This window comes from Calonectris borealis, chromosome 7 (genome assembly GCF_964195595.1).
Source record: "Calonectris borealis chromosome 7, bCalBor7.hap1.2, whole genome shotgun sequence".
Lineage (NCBI taxonomy): Eukaryota > Metazoa > Chordata > Aves > Procellariiformes > Procellariidae > Calonectris > Calonectris borealis.
Genome location: NC_134318.1, coordinates 29,914,684 through 29,929,556, shown reverse-complemented (window position 1 = coordinate 29,929,556; position 14,873 = coordinate 29,914,684). Strand labels below are relative to the sequence as shown.

General features: G+C 40.6%; 1 protein-coding gene across 5 annotated transcripts in view; it reads left to right on the top strand.

Annotated features, from left to right (window-relative positions):
* NT5C2 (5'-nucleotidase, cytosolic II) overlaps positions 1 to 14,873 on the top strand; it is a 63,205-nt gene that overhangs the window by 24,450 nt on the left and 23,882 nt on the right. For 3 of the 5 annotated variants that reach the window (XM_075154949.1, XM_075154943.1, XM_075154948.1), the window contains one exon: positions 8,545 to 8,618. Coding sequence is in view for 2 of the 5 variants with exons in the window: in XM_075154943.1 (XP_075011044.1) it covers positions 8,545 to 8,618 (74 nt within the window). In the remaining 3 variants the exon portion in view is untranslated. Of the gene's footprint in view, positions 1 to 7,033; positions 7,120 to 8,544; positions 8,619 to 14,873 lie in introns of those variants that run through there. The other 2 variants (XM_075154945.1, XM_075154951.1) reach the window with 2 other exon arrangements.

Genomic DNA, 14,873 nt, shown 5'->3' with positions numbered 1-14,873 from the left:
AGTTTTAAAAACTTGTTTCACTCTTTGTTTACTTCTGTTTACTTAAATATCAGTGGAGATACCTAGACCAATTGATTTACCTTCCTGGTTCTCATGAACCGCGCCAGATTTTATATGCTTGAATTGTAAATGTTGAAGCAGCATAAAATAAGGGGAAAAGTTTCCAATCCAAGCAAAACAATTTACCTTAAAAAATAAAAATAATGGTCTCGTGGGCATGAAACTTTTAAAAAAATACAAAAAAATTAGCTCTGAAGATGCCACTCTAATAATCGTATTTTACTGTGGTCATTCATGTGTTTTTTCAGGTGTTGCACTTCTTATTGTATCATACTTGATGGATGGATGTTCAACATATAATATTTTTGGCAGAAATCCCAGTTGAGACTGGTTTAACTGGTGTAATGCATACTGACTCAGAGTATGATGACTATATCATAATGATGTCTGAACGCCACAGGCAAGAATGCTCAAAATCAAATATTTATAGCTGTTTTCCTCTCATAGCTGTTTTCCTCCCAAAAGTTTTGCTTGCTGTTTGGATCAGTTTGTATAGCTGCTTAAGAAATTAGAGTATTGAGGTTACTGATGAACTAAGCAAAGCTTGCGAATATGAACGTGTATGCTATGCTGTAGAGTTCAAGGGCCATAAAAGCAACATCAAGAATCAGAAAAATCTGTAGGGGAGGAGAAGTGGTGGGGTTTTATCTTCAGGGTATTTCTGATGACTTTAACGAAGACTTTTGGTTAGCTAGTGTTACTATCAGCCACAAACCTTGTTATACAACATTGTTGGCGCCTGTTGGAGGTGAGGTCTAAAGATGAATTAATATACAAGCTAGATGTTATTCATTCTCTAGCAGAGGTCACTGGTAAGAGGATACGGCATTACTGTGCTATTGGCAACATACATTTTAATTCGGAAATAAGATGGATGTGTAGCTGTTAGGTGGCTTTTCCTTAGTGTGTGTGGTTGTGAGGCCGCCTCCCTCATGCACTGCTTGTTGACTTTTCCGGGTAGAGGATAATCACTAGGTCATTTGTTCTGGAGGAGTACTGTCATTTAACGTGATTGTAATTAGGCAAGAACTAGGTTGACTCTGAGCCACCAAATTGCCCTAGTGTCTATTTTTTAACTTGGAGTGAGCACTTCTAGGCACCCTCTGGATTATCTCACATAGCTCTTTAGGGTTTAAATAGCAACCACATCTAGCTAAAGCAAATAATGGAAAAAGTTGGTGTTCCATCCACTCTTGTTACTGACAGTTACCAAGATCCAGGAAACAGGTATTTGCATTTACTTTTATTCTGTGGTTTTGTCTTAACAGGGCAGTAAGGCTGAGATGGCCTTTTTGGTAAACATACGGACTTCGGGATGCTTTTACCATTTTGCATCAGAGTAATTTGAGACTTCTCATCCTGAACATGGGGTTTCTGTTGTTGTTTTAGTTTTGTTTTCTTGCTCTGTTGTTTACTGGCTAGCATGGGGGATGTGGCATCATGATTCCTAATCCTAATTCTCCTGCTGACCGGTCATAGAGTATTGAATAAGTTGCTTCATAGTTTTGTAATTCAGTTTGCTTTCAAAGCATCTTATGGTGGTAATATGAGTTAATAAGCTGTTAATATACAGTGAGATCCTGGGTAAAAAAAATGGTATATACTTTAATAATGACAAAGCAAAAGGATTACCAATTGGTTGTTTTGGTTTCTAGGGTTAAAGATGTATTTTAGTTTGTTCGAATTCGTAAATTCTGGGCTATTCACTGCTAATTTTGTTTCTTTGCTTTATTGATACTGCATCATCAGTGATTGCAAATAGGTGGAAATGTTATATAAACTAGGCTATGAGGCTTGAAACTGTTTATCTATTTGGGTAGCTATATATAAAGTCTCTTTAAAATGATCAGTTCATTGAGGTGGCAAATGAGAAAAAAATCTTTACCAGTCTGAAAATGCTCTTTTCATCAGAGACGTTCGGATAGGCGATGTGTGGTATTTTCATGTAACTGTAAGTGAGGTGGCTCTGTAGGCACTGCTGGCCGTGGTCTGTCCTCATATGTCTTTGGGCAGCCTCCTTGGACTCGTGCGGTGGCATGTGTGTCGCGGAGAGCAGCATGTGGCTCTCTCGTTATTTTGCTTTAGTGCTTCGGACATTGGAGAGAGGTGGGAGAGGGAGTGTTAAGGCGGCAGAATGGGCGAGCTTATGAGAAAGCAGAACACTTGCCAAATTAATAATAAAGAAACTACATTGAAAATGTCCCATGATCCCCAGCTTTAATAGTTTCACCGAGCAGACGGGTGTTATTTTGGGATGGAATCCATGTGTGAGCTTCTTGGCACTTTGCTGTTGCCTGGGAAGAAAACCCAAACAATGGAAACAAAAATGGCCAAGGCTATCTCCTTCCATCTGATTCCTGCTGAATTTCAGAGGGAAGTGCTCATAGTCGTCTTTCTGGATACAGCCTCATCAGACTTTTAAGCTCCAGTCGTAACCTGATTTTCCAGTTTTATGTCACTGTAATTGTGCAAGGACAGTTAGTCTTGTGAAATTGCAGGGCGCTATGTTGGAAATGTTACCAGAAGCGGCTAGGAAATTTTGTTGCCCTTCTTCTGTCTTCCCTATATGATACCATTTCATCGGCCTAAAGTCATCTCGAGCCCAAACACTGTCTCCAAATACAATTACAAACATACTGACCTGGCAGAATATTCCTTTTCAGTTGAAGAAGGAATAAAACGGAAGTCTGAAAATCTAACACTAAAAAAAAGACCAAAATGGTATGATAAATAATAATATATGGAATGGTCATTACCTGCCTAAAGAGACAAGACTCGGCAAAAGAATGATTACATTGGTTTTAGTAGTTTAAAGAAGTCTATTTATTATCCCCTATTAGCAAAGCATCCAGCACCCAAAGACAAGACATTTTGGAATATGTTAGTATCTTCTTAAGGTTGCTCACATGATTTGTGCCAGATAAGTAAGGTCGGTGAGGGATTCATCTGAGTTCACTGCTGTTGGTAGAAGTCACCTGTAACCAGAACTATAATGTCGTGTAGCGAGACATCTCCCCCAGCCAGACAACATCTGGGGACTAGCTAGTAATACTGAGAACATCCAGTTGTCTGGATGGAGTTGTGGGATTTTTTTTTATTATTAGCCTTTTTAAAGAGGCCGTGGGGAACTTGGACATGGGAGGCTATTAAAAGCTAATCCATTTAGTTCCCTCTTATTTCTTTTTAACTCTTCTAGCATATTAAAACACGGAAGTTGTCCATAAAGTGAAGATTAACCAAAGTGCCTAAACTTTCAGGAAGCAGGAATCTGAGCCTTCTGGCTAGCTAGTCCCTCTTTCGTGGCTGGCTCGAGCCCAACTGTCCACCACAGTCTTTTTTAAACACACATGTAGGTCACGCTTAGCCAGCTCCCACTGTATTTGCTGTTCCACTCAGCACTGTTGCAAGTTTTTTTGTATTTCCAGTGAAACGTACTCTCCTGACAAAGAATGCTTCTTGCTGCGAGGTATTTCTAGACACATTTGGAAAATCATTATAAAAGTGCTCTGTTCCAGAAACCTCGCCTCACATTGTTCATTTTCATTTTCTCCCTATGAGGAGTTTTGAGCCATGTGCCAACTTCCTCCTTAGTTGTATAATTCTGTGCATTTTGTTTATTTTGTCAGTCATATTACAAGAATATTATACATGCAGATTTCATTCAGGGCACACAATGCTTTTGAGATGTTGCACAAATAAAAACATTTTTCTCTCTCTGCATTCACTCCTCTCCTGTGTTACTCGAGAAGAGTTGGGATTTAGGTTCCTGCCTCGGAATTGATTGACAAGAACAGTAACAAAACTGAGGTTAGTTCTCTTGTGAAAATATAAAGGACTGTGAATTGCAGTGTTGAGGATATCAGGGCTCTGTGACTCCCTTTATGCATGTTCAGCAGTTTCTTCTTCTTTGCGATACAACACATTTTTCTCTTATCCAGCACAATTCGTAGAGCTCAAAAAGAAAATAAATACTGTCATCATTGAGAGCCTTCTGCTGTGGTCAAGATGCAGGGTTTAATCTTTGAGGAAGAACTCATTAGGGAGGAAATGTGCTTCATGGTTTCCCTTAAACAGCTCCTCAAGTTCATTTTTCTAAAGGTGTGGATCTGTGCCAGGCTAAGCCACCCCAGTTCCAGGCTAAGCCACCCCAGTTCCAGGCTAAGCCACCCCAGTTCCAGGCTGCTGCCTCCCCACTCCCAGCTGTGCCGTGTGCTGGCTCTGGGGGCCGGTGGGGCTGGGTACGGTCCCTCAGCTGGCTTCCCCACAAGCACCGACACCTTGGGCCGCTCCAGCCACGCTGCACAGGGAGTGCAAAACTGTGGGAGATTCACAGGGGTATTCCTCAAAGCAGAAATATAAAGCTTGGTTTTTCATGGGGAAGGAAAGGTGAAGGCAAGAGAAAGGCAACGTCCTGTTTAAGGAGATGCTCTGGTTGCAGGCGGGCGTGGAGCTGGGGAGTTGGGTTTAGGCAATACCCACCTCTGCCTCTCAGCACAAGGAATGGAGAGGGTGTTCTCATGCTGTGCCTGCAGTTTGATTTGTCTTACTGCCCAGTGCTGTTAAATTTTTAGATCAGCTTAATTTTTAATTCCAGTGGTCCTAGTTAAAATGATTATTTTCTGAGTGGAAAAAAGAACAAAATCAGGGGAAGGGAAAGTGTGATTTCTTCTGGTTCTGGCAAGTGGAAAAATTATTCTAGATTAAAACTTCCTTGCCTAAAAATGTTGGGTGATTTTAGTTTTTCTCTTATTCTGACTTTATCTCGACTGTTTGTAATCTGGAAGCTGCTTTGATTTTTGTTTATCTAGATGAGCTGTAAAAAACTTGTCATCTCATCCTTTGCTTTAGAGACCAGAGGCTATTTTCTCTCAGGTGGTTAGGGTTCTTAGGGTCTTAGAGTTGGTTTTGCTTTATAGTCATTAAAAACAACTCTTGTCATTTCTCTATATCATGGCTTCTGTGGAGACGTTACATTTTTGTAGCCAACAGACACATTTGACCGGTATTCTTGAAATCAGGCTGAGCGTACCATCGATTAGGATCTAAGCACAGCTTTGAAACGGGTTAAGTCTGCAGCTTCTGAGAAGCACCTGGCTCTTCCCAGAAACTGTCGTGGTGATTTAATCTCAACTTTTATCTTTAGTTTCTAGGATACTGCAGATATTTACTACTTTGAGTAAACCCCCCGAATTAAGCTGGTCAGCTTCTGGGAGTAAATATTTGTAAGTATCTACTTAGCCCCTTGTGTCCAGGGGGACACCGTGCATTAGAGACGTCTGTCTTTATCAGGATTTAAAGTGGAGGTCCTGAGTGCCTACAAAATAACCCAGTATCTGGCTGGGCCTTCACAAGAGAAGTGAAATTGGTTCAGGGTTTTTTTGCCACTGTTTAGTCTGCCATTTAATTTGCCAAGGCATATCCAAGTTTAAATTGATTAAAGTGTTCTCATTTCCTGTCCTGAACGTGTTGTGTAATAGCCTTCTTTAGCTTTTTTAAAATATTTGCTCTATTTCACTTCAGCGCTGGTGGGTGAAGTAATTACCATGTCAAATCAGTCGGTAGGATGCCTTGAAATCTGCCAGGCCCTGTGCACTGTTGGGGCATGATTAGACCCTGCCACGTAGGGTTTCTAGGTCATAGGCAGTATTTACGAGTTGATGGAGAAAGAGAGATCTTCACCAGCTGTTACCAAGAGGGGGCTGGTATAGTAATTGTCATGTTTTAGCCATAAGACTTATTTTGGAACAAAAGTATGCTAATAGATGTTGTTCGTTTCATTGCCTTTGGTAAACTTTTCCAGATCTTCAGTATCAACATGTGCTCTTTTTTTTTTTTGTCCCGGGGTTCAGTTTCTAAATACTCCGAAAGCAAGCAATGAAAAAATGTCAGAGGCTTAGAGATCTTTCCACAGTTTTTGGTCAGTTTGTGTCATCATCATCTAAAGATAGGCAGGCTGGACTGGAAGAGATCTCTTGGGTCACAGCTCCCTTGTTTTCGCCTTCCACAGGCACTGTCGTATTACCCTTTTTATAAGCGCATTCAGCTCCATCTTAGTGCTTGTTTTTTGTCCTCATTTGGGAAACTGTTCCCAAATGTTGCAATTCTGAAACGCTCTTCTGAGCTTCTTTAAATTTCCCTTCCTATTCCTGTCCTGTTCAGAAGGATGAAAACTATGCTCCAGGGGCTAAGCCTAAAGGCAAGAACAAAATTGGACTCCGCAGGTTGGACAAAAAATGTTGCTAGTGTCCCCCGGAGGTGTGTTATTCCTTCTTAAAGCTTTCAGAAACAAACTGCACAAACATGAAATCAGAAATCGTGTGCTTGAATTAGCTGATAAATAATGCTTCCTGGCATCAGCAGCAACAGTACATAATCATCTTCATTATACAAAGTGTGAGACTGTGTTTAGTACCAAATAGCATTTTGCGTTGGCCTCTTGTAAGTCAGAGCTATCTCGATTTGTCTAAAAGACAAACATGGATTCAGACTGCAGATTCGGATAATTCGCTCCGCCTACTCAAAAGCCAGCTATTTCAGGAGTGAATTTTAGTGATTTACGATCCCATCTCCTATTTCCAAAAGGCATTTCTTTACCAGTTTCCAGTTTTTTTCCCATCACTTTGTCTTGTTTAGGTAAGACATAAATCTATCAGAAAAGAGCGTCATCTATAACCTCTGAGGCCCCTTAGTGACAAGCCCCATTGTCAAAGGCAGGCACTTTGCCAGGAAACTGTGACTCCCAGAGAGAGTGTGCAAGGTTAGGGGGAAAGTATACTATTGCCAGAGAAACTGTATTCCAAGTGGATTTGTGTGGAACAACAACGATATCCAGTGACTGGTTAAATTAGCCACAGATGTGTTTTCTAGAACACTGTCCAAGAAGATATACAGTACTTTAAGGCTTGGTTCAGACATAATGATCTTCTGAAGTCAAATCAGATCCAAGCAAAATTGCATCGGTACTAGGGAAGTTTTAAAGGAATTGTGTAATATGATTCAGACAAGTCGATGAATCAGACTGCTGCGAACTAAACAAGGAGCACATCGGTGAGAGATGAGGTAAGACGTCTTGCATAGAAGTGTGACAGTTTGATGTTAGCAGTTTGCTGTAAAAATCCGAGCTGCAGCGGATTGACACGGGCAGTTAAACGGGCACGTTATGCCGGCCACCTGCCCAGAACGTGCGTGCGGAGGAGAATCTCCCAGTGGTTTCTTTCAGCTTTTCAGAATGTACGAGTGCTTGGTTTTGCACTTGCCGTCTCCATTGCTGTATCGCTGTCCCTGCGCCACTCCTCCTGCACGGCAGTGCTGCCGATTTCAGTTTTTAAGAGGATAATTACTCTGCTGAGGGCAATGCACTTATTAAATATTTGGAGAATTTTCACATACTGAAATCAGAGTACAGGTGAAGGCTCTGGGACTTCTCTCATACAGGAGAATTTTGTCTCGGCATCACAGCTCGAGCAGTACGGGGGATTTCTGCCTGAGAGCGGTGTTGAGAAGCTCAGCTTCCATCCCGCAGCTGAGTTCTGACTCTCGTTCTTAAAGTTCAGATAAGACAGACAGTGGAGAGAAGTCCTGTTGAATTACAGATCTGCTATATAGTTTAAAGTTCTGGGGAAACATAAGCAGCTTAGTTACTGTAGTAGTTGGAACAGGAAGCAAGAAAAGCTTTTGGTGTATTCTCTGACCTATTTCTTTACCGTGTTATTTACTTGAACTAAATTGAATATGGTGTATTAAAATGTTGTAATCAAAAAGGGCCTGGAAGTATTCAGCTTAGATTCTTACTGCAATAAGCATTAATGGTAAAAGTGGAATTTAAAAAATAGCAGTTTTGTCGAGGAGTTGCAGGGGAGTTATAAACAAAAATTTTCATGACAGAAATAGCATATTCTTGTGGATGAAAATTTATCTCAGTCACTGTTTTTCAGAGCTTTATTAAATGTTTTTAATGCTATTGGTGTAAATGTGGAAACGGATCTGTTTAGGTTTGCTTTGAATTTCCAGATACAGTTCCAAAGAGGGCTCAAATGCTGTGAGTTTATTCACAGAAATGTTACTTTCTTTTCCTTTCCTTGTTACCTCTTTGTAATAATTTGTTTTAATCAAGCAAATTGTATTGCTTCCCATCCTCTGCTTTCAGTTTCCTCTTACTTCAGCTCTGAATTCTGCTTCAAGAGATTTTGCACTTCTATTCTTAGGAATTTTTGCAGGTCACATGCAAAGCCGTGTGTGTGTGTGCATGCATGCGTGTATGTCTTTAGACAGCATACCAATAATTAGAAAAACCCTGCAAAGTCATGGCTTTGCTTCAGGAGAACTCATGGCAAAAAATGAAACATGCATCCATTTTCAGGTATATATTCTGATTTTGACCTAAGAGAGCCGGACATCCTGACAGCTGGCAGAATGTGTTTGTTCTAAAACGTGATAATTTTGAAAATGCTCATACCTATGGCTTGATTTCTTCTCTCTTTACAGGGTCTTTGTAAACAGAAGTTTAGCCATGGAAAAGATAAAGTGCTTTGGTTTTGATATGGATTATACGCTTGCTGGTGAGTATCTTAATTTTTTTTTGTCGTTGACTTCGTTTGGAATACTGCCTCTTGTTGAACAAAAACCAGTTACTGGTTGGGCTACTCTGGTTAGCAGATGCTTCTTTTATTAGCAAATATATCGTTCACTATTCATTGCACTTTCATTTTAGGTGTTTCCCTTAAATTTGTTGTCTGCAAGCTGTATTTGGTCATAAGCCATGTTGCTGTAGTACAGTTTCAAGTGATTACGGGTGTCAAGGAAACCAAAGCTTAATAAGTCTAATTGCTTCCTTAGATTCCACTATATTTTGATCTTGCCCCTGGTGCAAGCTTGGCTTTGAATAACAAGGTGATTTCTTTTATCCTTGGTGCATACGGCGGGCCACACCTTTAGCCAGCAGATTCTCCTGTGTCCTGGATGGGTCATTTTTGAATAGGTTTTCCTCTTTCCCACTCCTCGGTTGGCCACTTCAGTGACTCATTTTGAGAAGAAGCAAGGCAGTGGGAGTGTCTTGTGGCAGCTGAGCAAGTTAATTTAGAAAGCTTTGCCCATTCTTTATGGCAGATAGGCTTTGAGAGGTTGCATAAGACCTTTTAGTTTCACAAAATTTTTTGCATGACTTCTCCATCTTTCAAATACTCGACAGGCAAGTTCTCTGAGACTTTTGATGAAGGGGGGTAAAGTTACCTTTTTCTGCATAATCAGACTTGCATGATGTTACATATTTTAAGGAAGGAGGAGATGAAAAGCCCACATCCACTTTCCTAGGTTATAGTATCACACAGGCAGTGACTGAGGATGTCACGTACAATCCTGCCTCCTTTCTCATTACCACTTCGAAGGTTGTAGATGAAAAGTTCCTATCACCCTTGATATTTCAATTTAGAATTGTTGTGAATATAAACTGGGAAAATGTGAGGTAGAGTGTCAGGGTCACCTAATAATAGGTTAATGCAGTATGTCAACTATGGTCATCTAGTTACTGTGTCTACTGAGAAGGAATGAGAGATGAGGAATGTGGCTAGGGACAGTGTGAGGGTCACAGGAGCCGGGGTCAGTGGCTAAGCAAAGGGCAGGAGGGTTTCCATGTGCTCATGGTTCAACACAATGCTGCAAGGAGCAGTTTTGGAGGCTGTGGCAGGTAATTGCAGTCTATATTTAGATCACTTGCTTTTGTTCTTTTAAGCAGTTATCCATGGGGCAGTAGTTATATATAAAAGGTTTGGTTGTTCAAGACCTTATTTATACATCTGTTTAAAGTTCCTGCCACTTTTAAAGTCATGAAGTGTATTGCTAATCTGTGCTGGATCTGACTGCAGGCGCGTGCTTTCGGTGTTTGTGTTTCCCAGCTGTGACAGCCTTGTGGCAGTGCCTTTAAGGAGCGCAAAACAGTTGTTCAAGAACAAATGCTTAAAAAAAAAAAAAAGTTGTGGGTTTCATTTCCGTAACAGAAAAACAACTTCTGTGCCTTTCGCATACTGGCGGCATTTCCCAAGGACTCAGGTGATCCCAGTGGGGCTGGCATGGAGCGTGAAGCGTGTTGCTAACTTTCAATCTGACAGAAGGCGAGCTTCAGCACTATCCTCACTTCTCCAACTGTTCATTTTACTCAAGTGTTGCTTGTTCCTGTAAACATAGAGCAAATGTGTTGTTATCCACAAAATGATGCTTGGTTTGATGAGAGGAAAAAATGTGAATGCTTCAAGCATCCTAAAACAGTACCCAGGGACATGGAAACCTGGGGCTTCCAAGGCTGGAAGATCACAGTGCTACAGTTAAGCAGGCAAAGTTGGTGCATTCAGGGAAGTTGAGTGACAAGATATGGTGCAAAAAAAGAAATGGGATATGGTCCAATCAGAAAACGGGAAATCTGGACCGCTCTGGGGTAAGCTGCTGTCCTATGACTTCTTCTGTGGTACAACAGAGATAATAGTTGCAGATCATTTTACAAGGAGTTGTGAGAATGTAATTAGGTTAGAAAGCCTTTTGCAGATGAAAAGCATTATGCCTGGTAAGTACTATTTCCCTTTTTTTCACTCGACTGGGAAATTAACATATAAAATTATCTGTTTGTCTTCTTATGTCTCAGAGTCATCCTTTCTTCTCCATGTGGGCTTTTGTTATCTGACCATTATTTGCTATATATAACTGTTGCACACAAGAAAAATTACTTATTCATTGCAGGGGCTTTAAAGAGTGTAGTGTTAGAATATGATTATAATTAATTAATTGGAAATGATAATGAAGAAGTGGGGCAAGTGAAGTATTACATTAATATGTTGTGGTGCATTCATTAGATCCTGTCGTGTTTTCTGTCTGGGCACATTATCCCTTACACACTCTTTCACATGAACATGCTGCTGTCTAGATTAAAAAAGAAAAAACAATGTAAAAAGCTAGTTTATCTGTAATTTAACATCTGGAAATGGTATCTGCGTACCAGATGGTGCATGCTGAGCAGAAGCCTTTTGGAGACCATTCAAGACATGTAAATAGACCAAGGAAGAAGAACGGAAGCATCTCCAGTGTCATCAGCTCCTCATCTAGTTTTCTGCATTTGTACTTTCAGCTATTGCTAAGCCACTTCTCTGTAAAGTTGTTTAAAAATATCCCAAGCACAACCTTTACATTCAATGATTGAAGGCAGTCAAAGTCATTGACCCTGCCAAAAACTACATGCCTCGTCCTTTCCCCACTCTCTGTCGTGAACTTTCACATCAGAAATAAACTGATGACATTCATCCCATACACTTTGACATCTCAAAAGAACAATGATTCTTTTGGAACACCTTGAATTACCTATCTTGTGAAGAGGAGGGTGTGGTGTCAGTAAAATAAAACATGTTGTCACTCTTCTCTCTTTCTTCTTCCCAAAGCAGTGGCCACTGGTAACACCAAGTGTCTTGCTTAGGAGGTGGTTCAGTACCAGAGAAGTCAGAATCACTTGACTTATTTTGAACTTCAGAAGCTTGAAACAGTTTTGTTCTTGTATTTTATGAGTTTAAGGACACAAACCTACTTAAAATAACACTGTTTTCTATCTAGAGGAATCTAATTTTTGCAGGGACGTGGCATTTTCATTTTGAAGTATATTGTAACAGCTACTACACGCATGCTGTGGTGATCATGTGTTCTACTACTAGCATGACTGAGAATGTCAGCTTGCCAACTGACAGCAGTTTTAGTATCATCATGTTACATTGCACATAAAATACAATTTCATGCATTGTTTTATAGGATAGTATTTCTTAGCCTTATTAAATTAAAGGACCACTTAACTCAGAATTGAAAAAATTCAAGGCTGTCTGATAGAGTATTGCCACAGTGATTTGGTTTGCTTTCAAGTCAAAATTAGGTTAAACTTTGAATTCTTGTTAATAACTTCTATGTTCTCTCATTGTGTTTGTCTCTTTCCTTGCATAGGGTTTAGTAATACTATTAATGGGTGGGTTGGGCAAACAAAGTCTTTTTTTCTTGAAGAAAAGGGCCTGAAGGTTTTAGCCTTCTCTTCTGAGAAGTTATGGGCATTAAATTGCTGAATTTGTATCCACTGTGATAACAGCTAGAATTAATCTGACTGCTGGGAGCTCAAAATAAAATGAAAGCAAATTGAAGTAGGTTTTAGATTCCTTGTTTTCCCATCAAGGATTGCTGTTGCATCCTCATGGGGTGAGTAAGATCTCCTACATGTATGGAAACTCCCAAGTCTCCCTAGGTTTATGTGCTGGATACACTAATACTAGAGGCTCAGAAATCTGTGTTGTATGTGAAGCTGACTGTCCCCTTCCTGTTCAATCTGTTTGGTTTGCTTGTGTTAGTGAATCACATTTAGTACATAAAAGAACGTTTCTTTTAAGCTAGGTGTTATTGGGAGGAAAGTCGAAGGAGCACGAAGAACAGCCGGGTTTGACCGTGGTTTGTGTGCATAGTTAAATAGTTGCTGCTTAAAATCTTGGAGGGCTTGATGCAAGCAAGAGTCATTAGCTATTTCAGCCCTTGCTGTTAGCGGAGGTTAAGACAAGTTTCTGTGATGTTACGCAGCCGTCACCCCAGCAGCCCTTCGTTCCCTGCCGCTGCCTTTGCTGCCTGCCACCAGGGAGCGAGGCCCGTGCCAACTCCCCGGGGTTCCCTTGCTCCAGGATCTGCAAATACCCGTGAAGGGCTGCGTTTGCTCTCAGGGCAGAACGGAGAATTTTTGAAAAATTCCTGTTTAAATCCGTAAGTTAGAGAGGTTTGAGGGTCCTTTTGTAGTGCATTTTTGTGTGCTAAATAGTAGGATTTTTTGTTATCTGAATGATTCATCTCTGCTTATTCATCCTGACTGGCTAGAAGGCCAGTAACGATTCTGGTCTGCCTTCCTGTTTTACTAGTACTGTCAAAACTGCCCGTGCTTTGGTAAGGGAAATTGTTGCATGTAATCCAAAAGATTCACAGCCTTCTCTTTTTTGCGTTTACTGCAAACTGCAGGAAGAAAGATAAAGGTACGTCAGTAGAGAGTCTTCACTGCAGCACTCACCTGAGCCTGGGAGTTGGTGAGGCCCGTTGGAAATGCAGCAGAGAGAGATTGGTTTCACGCAGCATTTTATTTGGCTGCTTCCTTCTCAGTGTGAGCTACACGTGTAATTAGTAGGTCTGGATCCAAGTAATGCAGGAGGCCTTGGCATTACTAGATCTTAAATGGGACAGGTTGCACAATGAGGTGATGGATCAATGTCCTTTGACAGGAGCAGGGCTAAAGCAGTGGGGTTCTCAAACTGGCTGTAATTTCACACCGCACCATTGGCAGATGGAGAGGGAATTAGTAAGAATTACAGACTCAATTGTGCTTGAAAAGATTCCTCTGTGACAACCCTCCTTCTCCAAAAGTTACGGCCTTGTTGAAAGTTTTATCTTCTGCCTCTGAGGTAGATAAGATGTAGGCAAGATGCTTTCATTTGGAATGCTTTTCCTGTACTTACATCACTGCTGCTTCCACGTTCTCCAGAAATCAATAATAAAATTATCATTGGCTGCTGAAAACTGTTTCAATAAAAAAGAAAGGGAAATGAGGCTTGCAAAAAACTGGTTTTATTGTGTGCAAATATGATTAATATAACATAATCTGACTGGAATATAGCTTGTGTCCTGGAACTGTTGCCAACTTAATGCCAAGATTTGGTGCACTGCAAAGATTTTATTGCAAAATTGCTTGTGTTTTCAGCTGTAGCATTTCCCTTCTCATCACATGGGAAAAGACATGGGAAAGACAGCTCTAATCTTTCCCAACTTACTCCAAAGTGCAACGTGCATAAACAGGTTTTGCCCCTTCCTGAAGTAGGCGTTTTTGTCTAGGTCATCCTTACACTTTGGAGGAGAGGGAAATTTTTCACACCCACATCTTATTTTTGAAATGTTTTTCTTTACCTGTTGACTCTGGAAAAGATACACTCAACCAGAAGGTAGGATTGGCTTCTTGCTGCGCGTGATCTAGGAGAAAAGGTGGCAGCCGAATTGAGAACTGGTTCTTCAATCGATCTAGTGTTTATACTGTGGCTGTGTTGTATCAGTTTCCACAACTGAGAAATGGGACTAATGAATTTGTACCTTGTTTAAAAAATTTCTGGATTGCACAGATGAAAAATGAAGTATAAACGTGGGAGTTTTATACATGAAAGATTGAACTGAATACTTAAAAAAGCTGCTGAGTTTGTAATGTAAGCAACTACAAAGAAATGTTTGTTTTGCTGTTCAGATACTGTTATTGTCTGTCTATTGGTACTGAACTCCAATACAAATGTTCTAACAAGGCTCTCCTGCTTAGGTTAAAGGTTTGTCTTTAGTTTCATCAGGATGTAAGGACTACAGGCTTTTTTGGGGAGATACTAAGCAGTTTTGCTTCTTTCCTGGTTCTCTGGATACTACAATTCTTTGTGTCATACAGAAATAGTATGGTGGCTAGAGAAAGGAATTGGTAGATGTGACAACAGTAGCCTTCAAACTGTCCTAGCAAAAAATGAGAGATGCCTTGACTATTGCACATCTGCTGTCTGCGTTTTCACATTTGCACGTTTCCAGTTTAACAGGTGCAGATTTTGCGGATTTCAGAGGCTGGTTTAGCCATTAGTGTTTTAAAGCTAAAGGCAGATGGAGAAGCTAAATTGTTCCTAGTATGCTTTGAGCTGGATGTTTTTTCAAATACCCGTGCAGTGCTGGAGTGGCTATTGTCCCTGCTCTCTTTGTGTTGCTGCTCTTCGGAGTTTGACCGTTTAAAGCTGTGTAATGAGCAAACCGAG